The 27,051-nt window shown below is 44.1% G+C and overlaps 1 protein-coding gene across 1 annotated transcript in view; it reads left to right on the top strand.

Annotated features, from left to right (window-relative positions):
- The window catches only part of clstn3 (calsyntenin 3), a gene marked incomplete at both ends in the record, with an annotated part of 32,719 nt that extends 8,784 nt beyond the window's left edge, over positions 1–23,935 (top strand). Inside the window, 14 exons of the mRNA XM_083661171.1 lie at positions 417–566; positions 1,568–1,753; positions 3,686–3,973; positions 5,607–5,719; positions 8,230–8,389; positions 9,587–9,646; positions 10,821–10,969; positions 14,900–15,048; positions 20,594–20,820; positions 20,979–21,140; positions 21,438–21,583; positions 22,718–22,853; positions 23,487–23,671; positions 23,783–23,935. Coding sequence (XP_083517297.1) covers positions 417–566; positions 1,568–1,753; positions 3,686–3,973; positions 5,607–5,719; positions 8,230–8,389; positions 9,587–9,646; positions 10,821–10,969; positions 14,900–15,048; positions 20,594–20,820; positions 20,979–21,140; positions 21,438–21,583; positions 22,718–22,853; positions 23,487–23,671; positions 23,783–23,935 — 2,264 coding nt within the window. The remainder of the gene's footprint in view (positions 1–416; positions 567–1,567; positions 1,754–3,685; positions 3,974–5,606; positions 5,720–8,229; positions 8,390–9,586; positions 9,647–10,820; positions 10,970–14,899; positions 15,049–20,593; positions 20,821–20,978; positions 21,141–21,437; positions 21,584–22,717; positions 22,854–23,486; positions 23,672–23,782) is intronic.
- Positions 23,936–27,051: the final 3,116 nt, after the last annotated feature.

Raw genomic sequence — 27,051 nt, 5'->3', positions numbered from 1 at the left:
CAGACTGGTACCGCAGCAGCACAGAGACCTTCTGTTCAGAACCTTGTTCAGATGCTGTAAGGTTGTCATTGTCTATTCTCTTTCTCTACTTTGTCTTTTCCTTTCTACCCCTATTCTCTTTCATCCCTCTGTTGTTCCGATCACGATGTCAGAGCATCTTCTTTTCTTCTTGTCGGTGGGCTGGCGTGCTGACGTCGTCCGCCTATCATAGTTACTTTCTGTCTCTTTATCTCGCGAATAGGAAACCCTCCTCGGTTTTCAGATTTAATAGCTTGATCAAAAGAATACCTTTTGTGCTGGGCTTTTGAATCTGTACGTTTCTCATCGATGACTAACCCTCCTTCTGTTTCTGTTTCCATTTCTTTTGTGTCTTTGTCTCTTTCTCTCTCTCTCTCTTCTCTCCTCCCGTCTCCTAGGTAACATCAAGAACACGGAGCCGCTGGATTCCAAGCGGCAGCGCGTTCACACGTTCTGGGTGACCGCCTTCGACTGCGGGAAGAACCGCGCTCAGGCCGACGCCCAGGTCGTCGTCACGGTCAAGCCGTCCTGCAAACCCGGCTGGATCGGTAATCAATATATCACTGAACGCAACCGTTTTACTGTCCCCGACCTGTCATCCTGGAGTAAAATCTCCCCCCCCGGGCGGATGGGAGAGGCTTTAGTTAGAGAGTGGTATCTGTTAGCTCGGTGTGTGTTGGAGGAACCTCATCTGTTAGGGTTGGACTTTGTGTGGGTTTGCTTTGCCAACTCTATCTAAAGACGATGAATCACCTCTGCATGATTACATCAAGAGTTGGGTTGTTGAGAAGTGTTGCTGACGCTTAAGCCCAATTTATGCTTCGTCTGCCGACACTTTTGAAACGGTCGCCGACAGAAATGAGGACTTGAGTCGACACTTTCAAGTGTCGGCGAGCAGCAGTGTCTGCTACCTGGTGAAATGTCTAGTGTCACTGACTACGTCACGATATATCGCGCAAGTCTGATTGGCTATATAGACGGCACGCGCTTAACTTCCTTGTTTTGGTTTTCGCTCGATTGAAATGAATGAACGTGTCCCCCGCTATTTTTATCAGCCTGTCCTTGATGTATGACTTCGTGAAAATCACAAAGAACGTCGTGACCAATTTCCCAGAGAGAGAGGAGGTGAGTTGTGTGGTTGTTGTGTGTCGTTTATATGCGGCTGCAGCCAAGTACGTTACATATTGCCTCCGAGGTGGTTTCACTGTGCATTCCGTTCCCTCTCTTCTCTTGGCTGTCTGCACTTAATAGCGTTCGAGTGTCACGTGACCGTTGAACCGAGGCGAACATTCACCGAAGTATAAATGCAACACCATGAGCGACACTTTCTTTTTCATCTGCGACCATGTGCTGAGCGACACTTTGTAATAAGTATAAATTAAGCTTTAGTAATATCAAGAAAAGGTTGTTACACTGACAATGCATCTGCAGAACGACATGTATTGTTCTTTTCCTCTGGACTGTTTGACGATAGCAGCTGATATCGACATCCCCCTCATTTTGTGGCTCTGGCACCCCTCATTTTGACACGGTGTTATTTTCGTTTCAGGATGGACCAAGCGTGTGGAGTACACCCCCGGGTCTGGCAGCATCCCCCTGTTCCCCAGCTTGCATTTGGAGACGTGCGAAGAGACGGTGTGGAACATCCAGGCCACCGTAGAGCTCCAGACCGGCCACATCGGGAAGGGCTGTGACAGGGACAGCTACTCGGACAGATCCGTGCGCCGCCTCTGTGGTGGGTTCTGGTTTACAACCCGTCAAACACATGACAGCAGGAGGTTCAGGATCCTCTGTTTAATTGTTTAATTGTTTATTGTGGATCCCCATTAGTCTACACCAGTGGTGCCCAACCAGTCGATCGCGGTCTACTGGTCGACCGCGGACTGACCCCAGGTCGATCGCGTCAAAAATCGATTAAAAAAAAATATATATATATATTTTTTTTTTATAATCAAATAAAATATAATGGAAGTACATGCAGTTGTTTATTTTAATTATGGATCATAATACAATGCAATTCCAAATGCACTTTTATTTTAAAAGTAACCACACAGTGAGAAAAAAGAAAGTGAGAAAAAATAAATCATGTATTGGGGAAAAAAAGTGATGCATCGATTTAAGATGCATCGAGATGCATCGATAATCGTAATCGAATTGAATCGTAGCCCTCTGAATCATAATCGAATCGAATCGTGAGGCCAGTGAAGATTCACAGCCCTAATGTCAAGTGGTTGTGGGACAACGAGAAAGTGTTGTGAGGTTAGTTACTGCAGGCTGGAAACGATGTGTGTGCGTTTGCGATGTTGAAACTGGACTGGTAAATCTCGGGAGGCTGGCTACTTGAAAGGTAGATCTTCGGTCAAAAAAGGTTGGGCACCCCTGGTCTACACCAAAGGTGAGACTATTCTTCCTGGGGTCCAAACATGTAAAATACAAACGTAAAAATCCAAAAGCATTGGAGTAAAAACAACACAACAAAAAAAAAAAAAAAAAAAAAAAAAATCAAGTGAGTCAAGGCTCACTCAATATTCATGTCAATCAAATATTAACAGTATCAACTCTTCTCATAAACAAAAAGAAATGTATCGGTCTTCCTGAGTAATTGCACCAGCAAAAACACTTATCCTGACCTTATTTTTTACCATACTCACATGAAACCATCATATTATAATTGAAATACTTGATTACAATATATGATACATAATACATACCGTAATACAAATTCCTTACATGTTGCACAATTAACAAATCAGTCAATCAAAGACCAAAATCTATCTTATTATTCATAACTGCAATTTTTAACTTTTTCTTAAACATAAATTTGTTCCTTACCATAGTTATATTTCTCTGTATTTTATTCCAGTAAGCAACTGCTCTATACATTACCGTCTTTTTCAGTGCATTTGTTTTTGGTAGAGGTAGAGTAAACCGTGAATCTAATGCTTGCCTTGTGGTAGATTCAAGATTCAAGATTCAAGATTCAAGATTTGTATTGTCACTCCGCAGTACAAGTATCACGTGTGAAATTCTTGTGCTGTAGGCTCCGTTACAACATAGTGCAAAAAATAAAAGATATATAAATAAAAAACAAGAGGCAACGAGCAATAGAGCAGTAAGACATGCCACAGACAGTGGCGTATTCACTGCCCATAGTGCAAATGGCATGAACATACTTTAAACATAATTAAACATAATAACATTCTGTTAGGTGCAAATAGCGTAAACCTAATTAAACATACTATTGAACATTAGTCATACATAATGTAGCATCTACAGTACGGCTACTACACTATTTGTATATGTTAAGGAGTCTCGTGGCCTGTGAGAAGAAACTGTCCCTCAAGCGATTTGTGCGTGCTCTTGGGACCCTGTATCTCCTCCCTGAGGGTAGCAGGGAGAACAGACTGTTGTGGGGGTGGTTTGTGTCTTTGATGATCTTCAGGGACCTCCTGAGGCACCGCTGGTTGTACAGATCTTGCAGTTCTGGCAGCTCACATCCTGTTACATGCTGGGCCGCGCGCCTCACCCTCACCCTGGTACATCCATGTCTAGACTTAGTTGGGTCCAGTTGTGTGTACAAGCCCTCTGGTTTCCCAGTATTCTGTGCTGATTGGCTCACTGGTAAATGAACGCCGTCTGTTTCCTCTCTCCTGCCCCACCACACCAGGTGCTGTCAGGGGGGAAGTGGACCTGCTCCCTCCTCCCTCCCCGGCGGCCAACTGGACCTCGGCTCTGCCCACTCTCCCCTCCTCCGACTCCTCTCTGGTTTTCTCCTTCAACGGCTCCACCCACGTGGCCGTGGTGCCCGACGCGGTGGTGGCGGCGGTGTCGGGTGACCACTTCACCCTCCAGCTGTGGGTGCGAAGGGGCGGAGCCAACATCCAGCCCGCGACCACTCAGACCAGAGGAAGCCGCAAGGACGAGGAGACTATCGTGTGCAGCACCGTCAAGAACGGTGCGTTGTTACGTCTGCCGGCCATGCAATTTGGATTATTAATATTAAAGCAGCTACGAGCAAGATTTTCGATTGTTATTAAACAGTCTAAATTTAATATCGATGCATCACATCTTACCTGTAATAGTAGACGAGACCAACGCAGAGTAGTCTCGCTTGAACCCCGAGTGAATCGGCCAGTGTTAGTCTGTCTGTGGCCAGGGCAGATCAGGAAGTGAAATGAAACGGTTTGCAGCAGCCACTTCGGCCATAACCACAAAATAACTTCCAAAAAAAGAATATAACGAGAGATGTTCGCGAGAGTAACAAGCCCCTGCATGGTGTTCTCCTTGTTTATGGTCAGTTGCTAGGCAGAGCGAAACTGCGGAAGGCAGGCAGCTGCGTTTCACTTCCGGGTTTCACTTCCGGGTTTATCCGGTCCGCCGGTAGACAGATATAGAGAGAGAGCCCCCTGGTGACGTGAGGTTAGACAGACACAGACTCTATAATCATCAAGAGAGCAATCTCCGATTCACACGGCTTTGGCCTCAGCTACTATTATAGGTAAGATGTGATGCATCAATATTATAATTATACTGTTTAATAACAATCGAAAATCTTGCTCGTAGCTGCTTTAATATTAATCTGAATTAGGATAATTTTGGTTGTAATTTGTTTTCATGATGGACTTTTCTATTATGTGTATTCTTGCTCCATTTATATATCCGTGGCCCTAGAGGCGTAGCATTTCGGAACATCTCCGGAGCCTTTCCAAATGTGTTTAGAATACAGTGTGACCGTTTAGCGAAGAAGGACAAAAAACACGTTACTCCTTCACTTTCGTCATCCACGCCTCAGGTATCTAAAAATTCAGGAGGTTCACCGGTTCAGATCCCCAAAGTGTCAAGGAAAATCTTGGCCGAAGGGGAAGTGAATAAGTCTGTCTGCACCTCCAACGACTACTATCAAGGTGCTCTTGAGAGAGAGAGGCACTTAACCCCCCCCGGCTACTCCTCCACTTGAGCTGCCCCGGCGGTTAGAGGAAGATGTGCAGCTGTGTGAATGTGTAGCAGGGCGCCGCGGTGAAAAGTAGCACACTCGGCAAAAACCTCGCCTAGGAAAATAGAAATCCACACAAATCAGCGCAGAGTAAATACATGAATCACAGAGAATAGGAAAGCTAAAAGGGACATTCAAATGGAAAAAACTCATGACAAACGTCTCCTTTCTATCGTTAGGCCCAGAGCCGTGTAGATAGAAGAGTCCCGACATCTCCATTCACTCCAATGGACCAGTTTTTTTACTCTCAAGAGTTCCAGGAAGTAAGGTGCTGGATTAAGCAGCACTGTCGAGTGAGTTGCAGCAAAATAGACAGTTTGTGTTGTACTTTGAAAGGGTTTTTCCCCCCTTGAATCAAATTGTACATTATCAGCTTTATTTTAGCATGCAAAAGTAGCGCGAGACCCATTCCTGGCTGTTCATTGGCTAATGAGTCTCCGCTAATTTTGGTCCTCCGCTGACGCCACTCTCTCTCTAGAGGACACTAGGTAGGCCTACTCTGTGAAGAAAGATGCGTGGTAATATTTAGAAGCTGACGACACTATTGTTTTCTGTTCCTTCCTTCTGCTCGTCTCGTTCTCTCTCTGGTCTTCAGATGACTCCTTCTCCCACTACTCTCTCTCTGTCCACGGCTGTCGCCTCTCTCTCTTCTACTGGCCCGACGTGTCGGCTGCACGGCCCGTCAAGTTCCTGTGGAAACTGGAGCAGGTACTGTCTGGGGGAATGGGCAGCGGCCAGGGCTCTGATGTTCTCCTCAGTTGCACTTTGTGCCTCCCGTGTTCATTCTTCTAAAACCAAACTGACACTGAGGGAATAGAGTAAAGTGTGCCCAACACTGATATATGCATTGGAATATGCGATTAACCCGTTGATACCTGATGCGGCGTTTGTGTGTGTATCCCTTTAAGACCGGTCTTAAAGGGATACACACACAAATGAGGGATATACAGTACGCAAATGCTGCATCAGGTATCAACGGGTTAAGGAGCCACATCGAATGCTTCCCGGTTGACTCTTCTTCTTTCTTCTTTTTTATTATCATTATTATTATTATTTTTGATCATTGTTATTATTTTGTTACTGTTTTGAATATGAACCATATGAGAAAGTTGGAATATCGTATGCGTGAGGGTGTGTGCAGGTGTGTGTGTGTGCGTGTGTGTGTGTGTGTGTGTGGGGGGGGGGGGGCATGTTTTGACTGAAGCCACTGGTCCCCTGACAGATTGAAGGAGTGTGGATTAGTTTAAACAGATTGAGCTGATACAGAGAAGATTTGTCAAATCCCTCTGTCTGAACCTCTACATCTTATTACTCCAATCTTTTTATGCCCGCCCCTCTGCCTTTATATCACCCTCGTTCTCTGTCCCTGAGTCTTCCCATTCTGTCCTGTAATTCCCTTGTGATGGATTTTCCTTCCGTTTTTCACCAAGAAACCCCAAAAATAAAATACAATAAAATTACAATTTACAGATTTGCACTAGAGATGAAACAGTAAGAAAATTTCATATCACGATTATAGTGACCAAAATTAGCACGGTTATCGGTATTATTAACGCGGTATTGTTCAAATGTGCTGAAAATGTTCAAAAAGTACTGATACAATCATTTCACCGAGGCTCCATGCGTGCGAGACTGGGAGACTGTTGCTAAATTTGCTTGATGATGCGTAGTATTTATTTATCGTGTTTTCCAAAGCGCTGTAATCAAACATGCATTTAATGATCATTTGAAACGGTAATACTTACCAACCGCCAGGAACTTCATCATTTATCATTAAAACGGTAATCGTTTCATCGCTAATTTGCATCAAACAATGAATAGAACTATAAGTCCACACAAGCTGAACTGACGCCTAACCGTTCACACAAGAAGCCTTCTCTTTTCCTCTCAGCGCCTCCTCGGCGTTTGGGAACCACTGCCCTAGCTACAGCCCCTTTTCCCTAGCACCCCCCATCTACGGCTGGCACTGCAAGACTACCCCCCCACCAGCACCCACATCCCCCTAGACTCCTGACTCTCTACGATCTTCCTATTCCTAGCTATGGCCCTTATTCTCTAGCCCCGCCCCTTCCTAACCACACCTTCCTCCACCACCACATCTCCTAGCCACTCCCCCTAGCCACCCCTCGAATCCCCCACTCTATGACCTTCCTATGCCTAAGTAACTATGGGGCCTCTTTTTCAGATTTAGATGTATTTGATTCGTGCATCCAAAAGGAACATGCAGATTCACAGTTGAATACAGGACACAATGTAGGGCAGGCTGGCTGGCTGGCTGGCTGGGGGCGGGGTCAGGGTGGGGTAAAAAACCCCATTCTATCCATTCAGCAAAGTCAGAATTGAGCTGATAGCCCAGCCCAGGCAGACACGATCGGGGATTTAACCACCGCAGTAAACGCACATCTGAGCAGACGTCTTGTGTTCTGCTCTAGAACCCCCAAACCTGTAGTTTAGAGCCGCAGCACCGTCTTTTGGTGAGTCAGCCCATGAGATATATGGGCGGTTTTACCCCACTCGCGCGCCAGCCGTTTAACATTTTGTGGGCGTTCCCAGACATGCCGACTGTCTCTATAGAAGGGGACCCAAGACATCAAACAGCAAAACAAACAATACAGTTACGCACATGCACACCCACCCACTCATCCATGCACCCCCCCCCCCCACACACGCAAGCACCCTCACACACGCACACGCACACGCACACACACACACACACACACACACACACACACACACACACACACACACACACACACCAAATACATAATACAATTTAGAGCAAGACAACATTGCTCATTACGATATACCGCAGTCAGACAAGTAACTATCAATTTGCACGTATGTGGACAGTAACTTCTTTCCTCGTCTTTTTTGAAAGATGAAAAGGACTGTGACAGCCCCGCCTCCCTACAAGCCCCGCCCCCTACAAGCCCCACCCCCTACAAGCCCCACCCCCCTACAAGCTCCACCCCCCTACTTGACCTGAATCGCACCCAGATGTAATGGGTTCGTCCTCGCCCGATGCTACACCCTTCCACCAAGTTTCATGAAAATCGGACCAGTAGTTTTTCTGTGATCCTGCTAACAGACAAACGGCACCAAAAATATAACCTCCTTAGGTGGAGGTAATAAATGACCAAACCTCAGCCCCCGCAAAGGTGGCTCTACACTGGTTTCATTTGTCCAGCTGACTGTGTGACCTATCTCTGTCCCAACAGGTGTGCGACAGTGAGTGGCATCATCTGTCTCTCAGTGTCCAGTTCCCCTCGGTGACCCTGTACGTCGACGGCGTGACCTTCGACCCCGCTCTCATCCACGACAACGGAGCCATCCCCAACCCGGCGGCCCGCCAGAGAATGGTCATAGGTGCCTGCTGGGGTAAGGAGCTGAAAACGCACACTCAGCTATTCAACCATTATGAGATGTAGCCACCAACTGCCATAATATATCTCCCTGTAGCTGAATCTGAATGGCAGAATTGAATTGCAAAAACCACCAAAGCCTGATTTTGTCAAAATAACTGCTGGGAGCAGCAGTTGTGCAATTTGCATCCTCCTTTGCATTCCCTCTGTCACCGAAATGTCATTGTCACCACGCATCGCAGCGGTGTGCCTAGACAGAGCAGTCAGAAGTTCAACACTCGTACGGCATTTCAAGACAAATCTGCCAAGAAATTCTTGCCTTGTGCCATTCACTTCCTCATTTCACTCCATTACATTTTTAGGTAGATGCTTTGTGCCTTTGAGGGGCTGACTTCTCAATTATTCATGGGAACAGAACAACACAAGAAGAGCAGACCGTTAGCCCCGCCAGTTACTGTTACACCAGTGCTAATAGTTAGAATGGGAACACTCTGTCTGTCAATTAGCAGTGAGAAACACACGCAGACACACAGACTCTCATCCACCTGTGTGGCAGCAGCTGCCCCCTGGATAATGAGGAGATTCTGGTGCATCTTTGAATCCCATCTACACACAATTATTTTCTCACCTCCTCACGTTTACTTTTTTCATTCTCACTGTCAATCTCTTCCTCTTTCGCACCTTCGCTCACTTTCTTTCCTGACTTCAACACACATTACTACTGTAAATTATATGTTATATTATATAATGATATAATATTGTAGTGTACTATCTTATATACTGTTGTATAGTATATATATTATATGTGTTATATATGTTATATATATTGTATATATTATTATTATTATTATCATGATTATTATTATTATTATATATTATATATATTATATATGTTGTGTTATATGATATATGGTATATGTATATAGTGATGATATATATTATGTATATTATATTATATTATATTATATTAATGAATATATATATATATATTAATGAATTATGGACTTGGGGTAGGACTATATAAGTACATTGTACTTGCCTACTCCTTTTCGGACTTTTGCCGCTGGCATTGTATTATGATTTAATTTGTATTATTTATTATTATTTGTCCGAAATAAAGCTTTCATTCATTCATTCATTCATTCATTCACATCTCTCACGCTTTCTTACTGTTTGCTCTCTTTCTACTTCCCTCGCCCGATGTTCCCTGCAGAGCCAGAGCCGACGCAGAAGGAGATTCTGAACAACAGCATCCCAGAGAGAGGAGACTCAGGTGAGTCCATTTCTGTTTTCACACTGCCTTTGTCAAGGTGAGGGTGCACAGTGTTTTGGTGCTGCATTGAAGACAGTCCGCATGTCTGGGAATGCCCACAACATGTTAAACGGCTGGCGCGCGAGTGGGGTAAAACCGCCCATATATCTCATGGGCTGACTCACCAAAAGACGGTGCTGCGGCTCTAAACTACAGGTTTGGGGGTTCTAGAGCAGAACACAAGACGTCTGCTCAGATGTGCGTTCACTGCGGTGGTTAAATCCCCGATCGTGTCTGCCTGGGCTGGGCTATCGGCTAAATTCTAACTTTGCTGAATGGATAGAACGGGGGAATTTACCCCACCCTGACCCCGCCCCCAGGCTAACCCAGCGTCTATTGTGGGCGTTCCTAGAGCCTGTATGGGTGTTCCCAGACATGCGGACTGTCTCTATTGGGTGTCTGTTTTTTTTGGTGTGTGTTATATTGCCATAATAGCGTGTGTGTGTGTGTGTGTGTGTGTGTGTGTGTGTGTGTGTGTGTGTGTGTGTGTGTGTGTGTGTGTGTGTGTGTGAGTGGTTGTGCTTTGTATCTTTCATTAGTTATTTCGTTTTTTTTTATTTTGTTTTTGTTTTTTGTTTTCAAATCAGTTTAGTTTCAGTTAGTTTCCATAGTGGGTTTGCTAGCTTCAGTTTAGTTTTTAGTTTTTGTAAATTGTTTCGTTTTAGCAATTTGTTTTATTAGTTTGAGTATTATTATTATTATTATTATTATTATTATTATTATTATTATTATTGTTATTATTGTTATTATTATTATTATCATTATATAGTATTTGTCAGGGGCAAGATTGAAAAAGTTCACAACAGGTATTACACATGGTATTACAATACAAACGTAACACTTTAAGGCGATTGACTCACACACATCCCAATCTCAATAAACATATGCACCAATGCCTCCTCATGGTTGTGTTGACAAATTGGACCAAATTGACAAACTAAACACATGTTCAGTATTTTTATTTTATTTTGTAAGCACACAATATCGTTTCAGTTACTTTTCCTTTTCTTCTAAACTACAGTTTTTGTTTTTATTTCAGCTAACAATTTCTTTTTCCACACCTAGTTTTAGTTTGAAGTTTTATTTGAGTTATTAACTAATAACTTTGCACCCGACTCTTACCTGTGGTCCTCAGGGAAGTACGTGGGTGGTTACCGCGGCCTGCTGTCGGGTGTGACGGTGCGTCCGGGCAGCGTGGAGCCTCACAGCGTGGTGGAGTGTCTGTACGCCTGCAGGGAGGGCCTGGACTTCGGAGACCTGGAGACTCTGGGCTCCGGGATGAAGGTAACACGGCCGTCGCAGTATAGAGAGTGAGGATTACACATCTCTTGTTACCATGGGTCTCCGATCTGGCTTGTGCCTAGGTATGATTTGCCTAGAGTTACATTCACCTGTATACACATTTAGAGCTAGAATATGTAAATTTTGTAGTGCATTTTGTCTCCCCCTTCTGGCAGTGAAGGAACGTGCGCCGCATTCAAGTGGTGTCGGGAAAATCTGTTCCCGACTGTTTCCATTGCTCTTTGTTGTCACGCAAAAACTGGAAACAGCTATCGACGTGTTGTTTAAACACTCCGAGTAATAAAATACAACATATCTTCGTTGTAGCGTCTGTGTCGTTTCCACATTACGACTTAAAAGCTCATGAACACACCTAGGAAGAACCACTGTCCAACTTGGGAAATGGGAAAAGCCGAGCAGCCGTGGGCGCAGGTATGGAAATGTTTGTATGAGTACAGGATTACAGCAGCTCCTTCTAGACGATGTTCTCTGTTATTCCTCCTCATCACCTTCAATAAGTACTTTCATGCTGCTGGCTGGCTTTTCCCTGGAGAAGGCTGTGTAGAGCTAGCCTGGTAAACCAGCCCGTCACGTGAACTCACATCTCATTTGGTTCTGCGTGACGGTCTGGCCCTTAAAGCGTCTGGCATACTCTTCGTGCACGCGCTGGAGTCGGGGCTCCGCGGAAGGGGGGGCGCACTGGGCCAAAACAGAACATAGTCAGTGCGCAGCTCGCTCTGAAACGCCAGGGGGCAGTACGAATAAAATCTCGTGGAGAAGCGTTGAAGGAGGAAGCAAGGTGCCTGTGCCTGTGGTAGTCTTATCAGCGGAGATCTGCTGTGATTGAGTCCTCACCGTCCTCATCGTCGTAAAATCGCCTTCAAAGCATGACGTTCGATTATAACGAACTAGTTGTGTGGCTTAGCCTTCCCAAATGTTGGGGGTCGTTTTTTAGAATTTAATACATAGAATTGGGAACGTTACATTCAATTTCATTCAGACTGTCTGGCACTCAATCGCCACCATTTTCCCCTGGAGTCTTCCCTCAAAAGCGTCCATGTTGACAATGTGCCAAAACCTGACGCGCTGATAGAAAAATCTCCATGGACGCGCCGCGCCGCGCTCAGGCCTCGCCCCCCGACACGCCCCGTGCGATGACGTAAAAATCGCCGCGCGCCCTATGCGCTTGGCTGGGCGCGAAGACTATGCCAAAGGCTTAAGCCTGGGAGGGTGTTTAGCAGAAGCTGCAGAGCGGGAGAGCCAATCAGCGACTGTGCTGTGATTGACAGCGCAAGTTGGCCAATCAGGAACGCTACTAGCACTGCACTAACAAAACAATAATGGCCACCTCCTTGCCTGATCGTCTCGAGGAGTAATGTCAGCGTTTGTGTCAGGGGAGTCTCTTCTTTCTGAGGCACAAAGTCATTGGCTTATGGAGGACATGCGACTTTACGTAATTTATGTTCATTGGTTTTGATAACTCGCTCCACATTTGGTCATATTCGGACCGCCCGTGAGCGTGTTCATGGTAACATGGTGCTTAACCCTGTGACCTTCTACCTACTAAACTATTCACCTGATTGCAAGTGTGTCCCCACCAGGCCTCATGGGTACTGCATTGTTCAAACCATGTCCTCCATGTTGCCCCCTATGGACTTCTAGAAATACTTCAGGCATATTTGACTATTGCCCAGAACAGCACATGCGGGTAATTTGCAAAACATGAAGGCCGCGCCCCTTTTTAGGGGACATCACAAGCCACTCGCGTTGACTTCAATGTAAAATAGCAGTACCCAAAACATCTATAGAAAAATAACAGAATTAATTTCCTTTATAAATTACCCAAAGACACCATGACATGACAATATACTTCAACTCGGCCGGCCATAGAATGCGCAATATACATCGACACGAGCTACTTGCCTTATATGAACGCTGTATCCAGTTTCCACCAGGTTACATGCATCGTCCACATTGATGGTGTCACCCCTACGCTATTAAAACATATCTATTGCAGACCCGTTTTTTTTTTTTAATTGTTAGTGAAACTATAACAACACAGCAACTCTTCGGCATATCTCTATCAAATTAAACCATTTTAAATTTCAAATTTATTAGAAGGATAAACCCCTTGAGATGAACCATCTCGTTTTCGAGGGGGTCCTTAGCACAAATAAATATTAGTTTGAAGTAGTTTTGGCTTCTTGTACCGTCTTTTACTATGGTGGGTTTCCCCTAAGAAGGGGACGCTGGACGCTTGAAGACGCGGCGCAGTTCTGGTCTATTGCCCATCCTAGGCCTAAATACTGTATATATGGGATAACAGAATGATTGTATTGTATTGTATTTTCATCTAATCTTTGAATGTCATATGGCTAAAATCTTCCACAACACCAGCCCTACTCATGATGTCAGAACGTATGGCCAGAACTGCACTTCACCCAGAAGGAATCGTATCATTCCAAGCTGCTGAAGATGTTCAAAGCTGCTTGATAAATGTTTTTCTGATTGTGTACTTGTTATATGTTAAGACCCGGTATAATAGGTGGCTTTTGAGCAGAGAAGCAGGCAAGGCAGTTGAAGATGTAACAAAGAGTTTTTAATTAAAGGTTCGGTGTGGCTGGTGGTAGAGGCTGGCAGGCCTGGTCAGAGCAGGGGTCCATCGGCTGTGGCATGCAGGTAGACAGGCAGGCAGGAGATCCTGGGCATGGAGATGAAGAGATGGTTAGCACAAGCACGGAACAAAGGAGCAAGACTGAATGAGAACTTAGCGGGTTTACACGACTGACGTAGCATTGTCTATAATCTGGCGAAGACTGGGGCCCCGTTCCAATACCCATACTTCCATACTATTTAGTAGGCAAAATGTCTGGCTGGAGTATATGTAGCCAGGCTGTAGGCTGATTGAGATAGCCAGCAGCTGTGCAGGTGACGCCTCCACTCCAGCACACCAGGGTCCAATCTCCTGTAATCAGCACCACACACACACACACACACACACAACACCAAAAGAGAGGGAAAGCCTAGGGGCCAGTTGAGACTGAGGGCGTGACATTATATGTGGATTTGTGGTTTATGGTGTTAAATGTGTCTCTAATATGGTCATTGTGTCATTAAACTTTTTATACCCTTTTACTGTATCCACTCACACAGGATGCTTGTGAGTGCCAGGTGTCAAAAATGTCAGAGGAAATAGTTTATTTTTCTTTACTGTGGGATCTCTTCAACGTATAGACCAAATCACCGTGACGTCACCATGTAAACAAATTTACTTCCGGGTACCACTTGGGGAAGGCGGCAGGTTTAAATGTGCGTGTTGTCAAATAAATGCTGTCAAACCCTCTCGTTGTTTTCGGCCGACTACTTTCAATTTAAATGGTTAAACGGTTGGTAAACATGCTTGTCCGACGTATCTAGCCTTTCTTCTGTGTTTGTTTTATGTAGTGTTAGCTAGCTAATAACGTTTGTTTGTCTGTCAAACTCGCTGTTTTTTTGCAGAGTCGTTAACGTTACAGACAGAGTAACCTCGCGTCACCAGGCTCTTCTCGGCGAGAAAGAGCCTGGTACAGACAGAGCTACTGACGCCACGTCAATTTAATTTAGCTTCAAGTCTACTCTAGTCTGGTCCAACAGGTAAATTAGCTAGTCTGGTCTCCACTAACGTTAGTGAAAGTGTTGTTATGAATGATATTAAACAACAACACAACACGGACGAACCATTTTTGTCTTCTTTGTCTGTTTTTGTCTTCAACACGTCAGTTTGTGCCGTCCACCGCCATTATAATGTGTGGACCTCAGGGGTACCCGGAAGTAAATGTAAACATCCCGCTGATTTGGTCTATAGCATGAAAACATCAAGTTTGAATGTTGGAAGTTTGAATTCTTATTACAAATGGATAACTATAGTTTCAAACTTGACCTTTGACCTTGCAGGTCCATGTGAACCCCAGCCAGTCGGTGCTAGTGTTGGAGGGAGACGACATTGAGAGTTTTAACCGCGCCGTTCAGCAGGTCACCTACAGGAACTCTTTACGCTTCGCCACACCTGGAGTCAGACCCCTCAAACTTACCACGTCTCTCAGGTACGTATGCATGTGTACACACACACACGCACACGCGCACACACACACACACACACACACACACACACGCATGCACACACACACACACACACACACACACACACACACACACACACACACACACACACGCATGCACACACACACACACACACACACGCACACGCGCACACACACACACACACACACACACACACACACACACACACACACATACAGACATGAACATGCACACACGCAACACGCATACATACACACACACACACACACACAGTCACACTTTAGCGCCATACTGCATAAAGGTGTGTGTGTGGTTTGCGTGTGCCTTAAGGCAGGGAAGATACCAGTCTGCCTTGCGCATTTGTCCAGGTGTTATGCCGAGTTTTGCACCCCCCGCCCGGCAGCATCCCCACCTCACGGGAGCATATTGTAATGATTTATACAGAAATGTAACTGTTTAAAAGTGATATAATTGTCTGGGTAGACGTGACCTCCCTGATTTCTAAGTTAAAACAGCCCCGAAATATGTTGGGGATGCAATTCTCGGCGGGGATGCGGAAACGTTCATGGCACGTATCGACACACAACCTAACTGTTTATTCTTACAGGCCAGGCTTTTTGCAATGTATCTTTTATTTCATGGTAGGTATATTTATTATTTAATGGTGACCCCCCCCCCCCCCCCCCCACATTCCTTTTTGACAAGTGGTCAAACATAAATGATGTTACGTCACATTGAGATTATTTCCAGTTTGATAGTAGAAACATTTTAATCTTTCTAATACAGCACACTTCAGGTTTTGGTGCCAGTGCCTCAGAAGAGCAAGGGCTTCTTTCTAGACTCACCATTCAATCACTAACTGAAATCACTAACTGAAATCACTAACTGAAGTCAAAGTAGATTAGGCAAGTTGGGGGAAAGTGGGCACAACAAAAAAGTAAATCACAACATTTCATCACAAAATGACTGCTGAAATGCAGATTGATGATAGCTAATAGTGTGTAAAATCATCCGAGTTTGGACTTTTTTTTCCGTTAGCAGGCTGGGGTCTTATGAAACATGACTCTGTGACCCCTTGGACATTGAACTCATCATGGAGCGTTGCCGTGTCTCTATGATAAGGACTGGTGTGGCATGGAAGATGATTACACTGAGTGTGTCACACCAGGAGATAACGAGGAATAGCTCATCTCTTTGTTATGATTCACAATACCATCATCTCTGGATCAGGCCCGTATCCAGGGTTTCGAAATTGTGGAGGTCCAGACATGGCAAGGGGAGGCGGATTCGGCAGTGCAAAATTTGAGGTCCCCCCCCCCTTTTAGCCATATTTAGAGTAATATATAATTTAAAATTAAAAAAAATGTTTTTTTTTACCTTTTTTAGCCATATTTAGAAGAATATCTCATTTTTAATTAACATTAGGATTGTGATGTAATTATTCAGTATTTTCTCCTTTTCTCACTCATTCAGAGCAAAGAGGGAGATATATAGCATGATGATAATGCTATATCTCCCACAGACTTAACATGATAGAAATATTATCAGCAAACTTAATGACTAGACTAATTATTCTGATCTGAATGGCATATATCAAGAAACATTGACTCCCCTCTTTGCTGTATAGTGGGAGGTGCATTTTTGAGTAGGCTATTAAAATAGCATGTCAAGTTCACATTTCTTTATTGCCAGATTAAACAATTTGTATTGGTTGTTGGTTGGTTCAACACAACATGTGCGTGCATGCGCGCTTCTTCTTCTTCTCTAGCCTACAAGCATGTAACTTCCTTATAATAATTCTATTTAAATAGGCTGCATTTTCATTTCCCGAAACATTCTTAAACAAGAAAGGAACATAGTGCACTGCAAAATATTTTTAATTACATTTGTAAAAAAAAAAAAGGAAAAAATTATTTTTTTTTCTCTGAAATTATTACCGAGGTCCGGACCTCGGTGTTCTCATAGCTAGATACGGGCCTGATCTGGATTCTATCCTTGTAGGTGTCAGATTCTCTCTGTCTGGTTTGACAACGGCAATGCATGTAGTCCTCGAAACATTATTTAACTTTAATAAACATTTTAATTTTTTTTGCATGCCCATTTGTTTTAGCATAGATCAATTAAAAGTGAACAATCAATGCCGTAAATAGTGAACATTAATCGGGATGCCAAAATGTTTTCATTTTGAAAAGCCAGACTTGAAGTCATATACTGCCACCCTGATTTTTCTGCATGCATTGCATTTTCTGCATGTGTGAAATTAATAAGTAGAGTTAAAAAAAAAAGCCTCTGTGGTTTTAGTGACTCGTAGTGAATTCTGTCAAATCTTTGAATAACTGCATACTGCATGAATGGTCTTTAACAAGACCAAGTACCTTCATCATATTGTGTGACAAAACAAAAACAGTGCCAACTAGGGATGTCCGATATTATCGGCCGATATTAGCATAAAAATGTAATATCGGAAAATATCGGTTTTCATGCCGATATTTTTTTTTTTTTTTTTTTTAATACAGGGGGAGTCTCACAGAGCAATGCTCTCTTTTTCAGGAGTGCCCTGTTCACATTCATACCTGGAAGCTGACCAGTACAACCACAGTCTGATCTGCTGGCCACTGATCAGCTCCACTGGAGCGGTTGGGGTTGAGGGCCTTGCTCAAGGGCACCTCAGTGGTGGTAATGAGGGAGGCAGCAAGCGCTGCCTTTTCACTTTCCCCACCCAGATTTATCCTGCCGGTCCCGGGGATTGAACCGACGACCTTCTGGTCACAAGCTCGCTTCTCTATAAGCGTTGGGCCACCACTGCCCCAATAACACTTAGAACTTTAACACAACATGCACATTATTATATATTAAACTCTTCAGCTACATTAAGCTACATTATGTAACTTGTTACCTGAAATTTTGGTGAAAAAAAAAGCCTGCTTATATCGGTATCGGTTGATATCGGTATCGGAAATTAAGAGTTGGACATTATCGGATATCGGTAAAAAAGTCAATATCGAACATCCCTAGTACCAACGTCTGACCACTGGCACTGCGCCTATTGTGCCCCGTTACTGTACACCAGATTGTTCAGCACCTTAACCAATCCCTGAAAAACATCTGACAGTGGCTCAGTCTGTGTCATAATCATAATTTAAAAAAAAAAGAAGAAAAATAGATTCCGGGTCAATGCTTTAGCAGCCACTTTTTGTTGATGAAATATTAATTCAGTTTGGAAAGTAGAGCGCAGAGTGCATATCATTTGATTCTATATCGTGTCTTCATGCTGAAAGCAGCAGACAGAACAGCTGTTATGTAACGAGCAGGTTTGACAGCTATGATTGTCTTGAGGGACTGTTATTTTTGCTGCATGTTTATTATAAGATTAGAATGATTACCAGGCCACTAGTCGGCGCTAGAGTTCCCCCCCCCCCCTTTTTTTCCCACAGATTTTTCTGAGTGTTTTAAAGATCCCACTGACTCAAGGTTATGGGGCTTTTGGCTGTGTGTTTTTTGGTAGCATTTTTGGTTGGATTCAGGTCAAGACTTTGATTCCCCCCCAGCTCCCCCCCCCCCCCCAGCATGTTTGACTGTGTGCGTGTTCAGATTAGATGGATTTGAGGGCAGTAGTTACCCAGATGGCTGAACAGCAGGCCCTTCTGGAGAGGGCTGATAGAAGCAGCTGCTCGCTCGTGCAGATAGTGGAAATCTAACACACACACAAACACACACACACACACACACACACACACACACACACACTAGGGCTGTGAATCTTCACTGGCCTCACGATTCGATTCGATTACGATTCAGAAGGCTACGATTCGATTCGATTGCGATTGTCGATGCATCTCGATGCATCTTCAATCGATGCATCACTTTTTTCCCCCAATACATGATTTATTTTTTCTCACTCTCTTTTTTTCTCACTGTGTGGCTACTTTTAAAATAAAAGTGCATTTGGAATTGCATTGTATCATGATCCAAATAAACAACTGCATGTACTTCCATTATATTGTTATTCGATCATTACATTTTTCTTTTTCTTTTCTTTTTTAAACAATCGATTTTTGACATTTGTGAATCGATGCAGAATCGTGCACGTCCGCATCGATTATTTTTGACACCCCTAACACACACACACACACACACACACACACACACACACACACACACACACACACACACACACACACACACGGACGCATAACTTTGTGTAAATGTGTGTGTGGGTGGGGGGGGGGGGGGGTGCAAATCTGAGCAGTGGTGGGGGGCGTCTCAGTTTCAGGGACTTTGGACCAGCGAAATATGTTATATTACTGGTTATTAATGTTGTTATTACTATTACACTATGTTCAAATGTGAAAGTTTTTTCTTCCTTGTGAAAATTTTTATCTCCAAAATTTTTGGAGATACAAGTTTTCCACCCGACAGCAACAACGACATCATAGTTCTATAGTTTATATTCTCTAACACTATCCTTTCATTTTGGCACGCGCGTCGCTGCCGCTGTGCTGTCACTGCTGCGCTGACACTGCTAACAGGAGGCAATTATCTTCAATCATCTGTTGAAATCATCTGACTTTAGCTTTGCTATATAGCTTTGCCAAATGTTAAACACAGCTTCAGAGAGCGATCGCATCATCTGCGGTACGTACGTAGTGAAGAAGATTTTTAGTGCAGGATGATGGACTATACCACTCTGTTTGGAAAGCGGGTGCAGCAATCCAAAAGCAACTATATGCAAAATGCAGAAACAGTCGTCTTTTATTTTAGATTGAGAGATTGAAGTTCAAATATTAGATTTTTAGGTGAAAATTGGAAGGGCAAAAAGACAATTTCATACCTCCTGATTTCCAAGTGGAGGGGCATCTGCTGCCTAACGTGCCTAATGGTGACGAAGGTGCCAGTGTGCGCATGCACGCACGCACGCACGCGCACACGCACGCACATGCACACACACACACACACACACACACACACACACACACACACACACACACACACACACACACACCGAAAGCACTATGATATGATGCTGAATTATTGTGCAAATGGGTGAATATATTTAACCCATTGATACCTGATGCAGCATTTGCGTGTATATCCCTCATTTGTGTGTGTATCCCTTTAAGACGGTCTTAAAGGGATACACACACAAATGCTGCATCAGGTATCAATGGGTTAAGTAGCATTTCATCAGTCTGCTTTGCTCTTACTTTCTGACAGGAAAATTGCGTTAGTTCGTGTTCTGACATTTGCTGTTTTCAGTGTCACAAAATGGACCAACGTTAACAACAGTCATACTGGAATTAGGAGACTAAATTCTAATGCTGGAGATAAGAGTATGTTTTTCAAGACGTTTTATCCCTTTTTTGTAAACAAAGAAATATATGCAATATATAATATTGTATATATAACTTTGTAAACATCACTCAGTCACTTCGTTTTTTATTATGAAAAAGACAGTAGCTTTGGCGTTAAAACAGTTAGGGAAAAGTCTTCCTCTCGTTCTTTATCTCTTTGTCTCACACACACACACCTCTTCCTTTTCCCGCCCAGATGTTTCAATGAAGAGAGCTGCCTGTCCCTCAAGCAGTTAGAGGGCTACCTGGTGGTCCTGCAGCCCGACGCCCCTCAGATCTCTCTGTCCGGGGTCGGTCCCCACCTGGCCCGTCCCGCGCCCGAGTTCGAAGGCGCCCGCGGCGTGCCCCTCTTCCCGGAGCTCCGGATCGTCTGCTCCCTGTCTCACGCCGTCAACACGGCCGCCCAGGGGATGGAGGGCGGAGGTGAGTCTTGTCAGCAGATAGAGAGAGAGTCCCGTCTCTAAATCCAAAATTAATTGGATTAATTAAAAAATTAATTTGTGGAGATTTAACGCCCAAATTAGTTTCTCACGCAGTGATCATGATTGTGTCGTCTGTTTCCTGCCCTCTCCCTCCCTTAGCTCTGATGTCAGACGCTGTGGCTCACACTTTGGACGGCTGTGAGGTCCAACCTCTGGGGGAGGAGCTAAACCCAGAGAGGGAGGAGCTTCTGGTGGACATGGACGTTTTACGAGAGAGGGGACTGGAGATCATCAACACGACTGCCTATATCGCCATCACAGGTATAGATAGCTGCGCAGAAGAAAGAGAAAGAAAAAACTCCTCCTGTCAAAGTTTTATCTTTTTCGTCTAACTTTTTTAAATGTCTGCACTGTTGGCACTTTGCCAAAATGCAAAGATGATGCTCAGACTTTACAATGAAAATGTAGAACTCGTTCACCCCCCCTCCAGCTCCCTCCAGCTGCCAATTACAGTCGGAGCTATGGACGGCAGCACGTCTCTCATCCTTTCTATTATTATAATCTCAGTATCGCCTCATTGTCTTCGTCTCCTGTCCTGCGTTCGTTCTCCCCTCCTAGGCGCCGAATCCATCTCTGTGTACGAGGATGTCCTCCGCTCGGTCCGCTATCGTTTGGCCAAAGGCTCCGCCCGCTTCGAGAGGAGGTTCCGCCTGTCCTGCTCTGAGATGAACGGCAGGTACACCAGCAACGAGTTGACTCTGGAGGTGAGGATGAGCGTCGTTCACGTAAACACCTGCATTGTTTTGTTTTTTAGATATTTTTTTTTTCATTTTTTATATGCAATAAAGACACACAAGAACAAAAAAAAATTAAAAGAAAAGACAAACAAGCTCAGTCACAGGAAAGGAAAAGAAAGAAAAAGCATACACATATCAACATTACAACATCATAGTGAGGTGCTACCATGATATATAGAATCCAGTGTGAGGAGTCAACGAGAGATCAGTTGGGTGAGTTACCCGTTGCCCCCAACCTCGTCCAAGTAGGCCATAAATGGGTCCCAGATGGTAGAAAACTTCCTAAGTGAATTGGTCCTCAGGAACCTGAGTCTCTCCATACATATAACAGAAACCATGTCTGACAGCCATAGCTGAAAAGAAGGTGGGGAGGGGGACTTCCACTCCCTCAGGATGAGTCTCTTGGTGACGGTCGTCCCCTGCGTCAGAGACTGCTGCACAGCAGTAGGAAGGAGCAGAGAAGATTCAGAGCAGCCGAAGATGGCAAGCTCCGCCTCCGGCTGAAGGGTTACTTTATAGGCCTTGGAGTACCAATCAAATATTTGGGCCCAAAATGTAGATAATAAAGGGCAAAACCAAAAGGCATGGGACAATGTACCCTCTAACACTTGACACCTATAACAAAGTGGTGAGACCGGGGGGTAGATCTTGTGCAACTTAGACTTGGAATAATGAAGACGGTGAGTGACTTTAAATTGGATCAGCTGGTGTCTGCTGTTGATTGAGCAGAGTTTAACCACAGATAGACTCCTGACCCTATCATTTCTGAGAAATCAACACCAAGTTCCTCCTGCCACGCCTCTCTTATCCTCTCAGTGGGGGCTCTGGTGCAGCCATCAAATACACACACAAATCTAGAAATAAGATGCCTGGAGTCGGGGGGGGGCTTAACAAAACATGAAAAAAGGCATGTTCATTTGGGATTACTTCAAAGTCATGAATTAACACCTGCATTGTTGACATGAAGATGAAACATCTTTCAGAAAGTAGCTGTGTTTGTTGGCGTGAAAAAGAGAGCCACAAGCTCTGCAACCATAGCTGTTAGACTGCACTAACCTAGCCAATGAGGTCAAATATATCTCTATAACTTCTATTCTTCAGGTGAACTTCCTCCACTCTCTGGACAGTCTGTACCACCCATCCCACCTGCTGGCCTCGCAGCAGCAGTTCCTCCATCCGTCCCACCACTCTGGAGAGCTGAGTGGACACACCCTGCCCAATCCACACCGCAACTCAGGTGACATTTCACTTTCACCAGCTTTCCCCCATGTGCTTTCAATTAGGATGATGTATAGACCTTATTGGCTAACCCCGGACAGCGCCATATTGTTGACATACCATCCTGCAGCTGACAACTATAGTAACGGCCTTATTGTTGTTTCTGTTCCATTACAAAATAGCGATAGTGATGACAGCAATAAAAAACCCAGAGTTGTTGTTTGTATGCTGCCGTTAATGCCTGTAATAATAAACAAAAGAAAAAGCGAGGTGAACAGACTTTGCTGTGAGGAGCTGTCAGAAAGTTTCACCTGTCTCTCCTAACTATCCACACATCTCCTGTGCTGCTGACGTATCCTCCGTCTCGCTCCCTTCACGTCTGTGGACGGTAGAGATAGAAACAAACCACGTGGACTTTATTGCTGTCATTACTACAGCCGTGTGTAACGCAGGTCACCATCCGAACACAACAGGAACGATACAGGTAACGCTAACAGCAGCTAGCTTCCTATAAACGCTGCTCTCACATAGGTTGCCACTTAAAGCTGCAGCGCTATGTCGAGAATATGGCGGCGGTGGGCGTGCCCATACGTGAGTGACGTCAATCGAATAAGGTCTATTGTACATGCTCATCTCTCTGCTTTCCGGACAGTGGTGCCGGGAGCAGCCACCGTCATCATCATGGTGTGCGTGGGTTTCCTGGTTGTCATGGTGGTCCTCGGCGTTTTCCGAATCCGCTCCATCCACCGTCGTGGGGAAGGCACCAGGGGCGGGGCAAAGGAGGGCAACGGCCAATGGGACGACTCTGCCCTCACCATCATTGTCAACCCTATGGAGGTAATAAACCCGATCGTTTATTGATGTCGCCGGTCAGTGGCAATCATGGCGATGATCACAGCCCTTGTTTTCACCCTCTGTCTGAACGAAATGCTCTTCCTCGCCCCGCAGTCCTATGAGTCTCGCATGGGCATCGCCGCCGACACCGAGGGAGAGGCGGAGGAGGACGAGGAAGTGGTGGATTCGCCCGACGACGCCGGCGACGACCAGCGAATCATCATCAAGAAGGAGGGCAGGGACGGCGGCAACCCCCGCCGCTACTGAGCCAGATCTGATCTCTATCCGTATCTGCACCAGTTCCCATGGAAACCACAACAACCGGCTCACCACTCACACACTCTCAGATACTCACAACAACTGCTGACACCTCTAGTTTAAGGAATGTATGCTTACAAAACACTACGCACAACAACACACTATAATACTCCCGACACACAATGCCATAATGTGACCTATAGCCACCAACAGGCAGAAGTTCTCCACCTAAATGTTCAATGGCACAATGTAAACAAGCTAATGTAATTCAACCCGCCTGACCGAAACCCCCACCGAAATTGATATGTGGTGTGCACCAGTTCTAAAAATCACAAGATAGTAATGTGACTGTATAGTGTAATACTGGTCTGAATGAGACTATTTTGCGTTTGAAGAAAGATTGTATGTGTTTTTACGTATTGCACACAGGATCAAATCCTTACAACATGAAGATCGAAACAATCCACAACATACCGGCCTTGAGTCGATCCATAGGCGAAGACGCAAGCCTTGATCCCGTCACTCCCCCTCCTCCCCTCCTCCCCCCAGACTGACTTCGAGACGTCTGCCGCACAAGCTCCTCCCCCCTCGCCGCACCCTCTCTCTACTACACATTCCCTGACCACCGTTACCCGCAGAGTGAAGACAGTGCGGTCAAACATTACCGATCACGTGGCTCACGATGAGGTCAGACTCACTCGATGGTTACTCTATAAACTTACCCCCCCCCCCCCCCCCACCCCCCCACAGATATATATATGAAGAGTTTATTTGCAAAAACAGGTATCTCCGTTTGAATTTTTTATGGTTTCAAATTAGATGTATTTATATTGTTATTTATTTATTTTTGGTCAATTTTTACTATCAATCACAACTAAAACATATCTGGTAATTTTCACATAAATGACCTCAAAAATGTTTTGTGTACGTGCAGTCCAGGGAGTATCAAACGGGTGTTGTTTAATCATTTTAAGAATGGCGTTGACCTGTTTTTGCAAATGAACTCTTCATATACATTCTGTATATATAAATAAATAAATAAATAAAATCTAAAATAAAATATATGCTAGCGGTAATTTTCCTTTTGTGTTATTTTGACTATTTTAGGACTCCATCTCCCACACATTTTGTCTGGGGCTGGCGATTATCACGCATAACCTCCACCCTTCACACACACAAATCTATACATCAGCAATACTCCGAGGATGCAACGTATAAAAGCCTGTTGGTTGAGCGCAGCATTGTGCTGACCCCGATGCTTGTGTGAGCCACTAACTGATTATCTTCCACGCTGCAAATCGATACCCAGAGCCACACTGTGGTTCTGGTTCAAATTGGACGACCTTTCGATCTGGACCTGTGCAAAGATTCGGCCTGTGCCACTAAAGACTACACCTACTACTGTTACAGCGGTGTAACCTGACCTCTGACCTCCACAGTGACCCCTGGAATGTTTCTCAATGACTCACTGCACTGTTTCACTCACCGCACACTGCAGCTCTTACCACAAGTGCACACACACACACACACACACACACACACACACACACACACACACACGCACGTACAGTACATACGTACATACATACATACATACATACATACATACATACAAACATACACACACCATAACGCTACCCCTGCTGTTTCCAGAATGTCAGCTCAGCTTGGGCAGTTTTGATTGTATTGATTGTAATGAATTTTCTGTACATACAATGATGAATATTATGATATTATTATTGTTATTATTACTATTATTATTGCAGCCCAGCACACTCTTCTGTTTTTCTGTACATTTTGAGAGGGAATATAGATTATAATTTTCACCAAATGATTTATACGTAGTAGTGCTTTTTCTTCGTCTGAGTGATCACCTTTACAGCATCAGAAAACAGAATAATGATGATAATAATAGTAGTAGTGATAAGGATGATTATCCCTGGCTTGATGAGTGTCTCTTAATTTTTCAAGTTATATTGTTGTAATTAAAAAAAATTGTCAATATCTGAATCACAGTAAAAGGGAGGGCATATTGTTGTGATACCTAGGTACTCTGTCACGTCTCTCGCTCACTTCATCTTTCACTTTTCCACTTAATATTTCAAGGTCTCTCTTGTTCACATCTCAAATCTTTCTTTTTGGATTGACCCCTGTCATCCCACTGCATTTCATATCTTGGGTTTAATGAATGTACAACTGTGTGCTTCTCCTCACCGTTCCCTCCCTCCCTCCCTCCCTGCCTTTTCCCCTTCACCTCTCCCTCACTCTCCCTCTGTGTCTCTTGCTGTCTGTCTGTGTAGCCTATCAATGTGCAGTGCTAAACCTGTCAGTAAATAAAAGCCTGTCGTTTTTGAGTGTAATGTTAAGAATGAAATAAACATTGCATTGATAACTTATATTATTACTATGTTACTATTGGAACATTACCTGTAATTATTGATACAATGATATCATGGATTTATGCTGACTGATTGTTATTGAAAACTGTCAGAAAACATTACAAAATTCATAATAAAAACACTATGACGTCTTCGTGAGATGGTTTTCTTGTTAGTATATATAGGCTGCTTTATTATCGGCTGGAGAGAAGACAACAAATCATTTATCATTGTAAGGTTGTCAATACTATTTGATGCGTGTGGCCACTCTGAATAGAAATGTGTATTTTCTGGAGAAAATGCGGGATTGCTGACAGTGCAAACTGTTGCTCATGCTGATGCATATTAGCCAATCCCTTGCATACCTATTTGACTATGTGTTTTGGGATTTTATTTGGAAGGTTCTGTGCTGTTTTATTTTGAAGGTTCTGTGCTTTTACTTTGAAGGTTTGGAGCTTTTATTTGGAAGGTTCTGTGCTTTTTTGGCCGCTATTTGGGGAAAACTACAGTGGTCACCAGTGTTGGGCAAGTTACTTTCAAAATGTAATATACTACATATTACTAGTTACTTTCATTTGAAAGTTAATAAGTTACTTTACAATATTACTGTCTGTGTAGAGTAACTCATTACTTATTACACTACTTTTGCATTACTTTCACTGTAATAAGAGCAGTAGCAGAATGACATAGCTGCCCCGGAACCATCCCGAAAAATAATTTCAACCATCCTGAAGTCAGTGTAAACAA

This window comes from Poromitra crassiceps (assembly GCF_964638095.1).
Source record: "Poromitra crassiceps genome assembly, chromosome: 26".
Taxonomy (NCBI): Eukaryota; Metazoa; Chordata; class Actinopteri; order Beryciformes; family Melamphaidae; genus Poromitra; species Poromitra crassiceps.
Note: the sequence above shows the minus strand (reverse complement) of the source record. Positions and strands in the feature narration are given on the sequence as shown.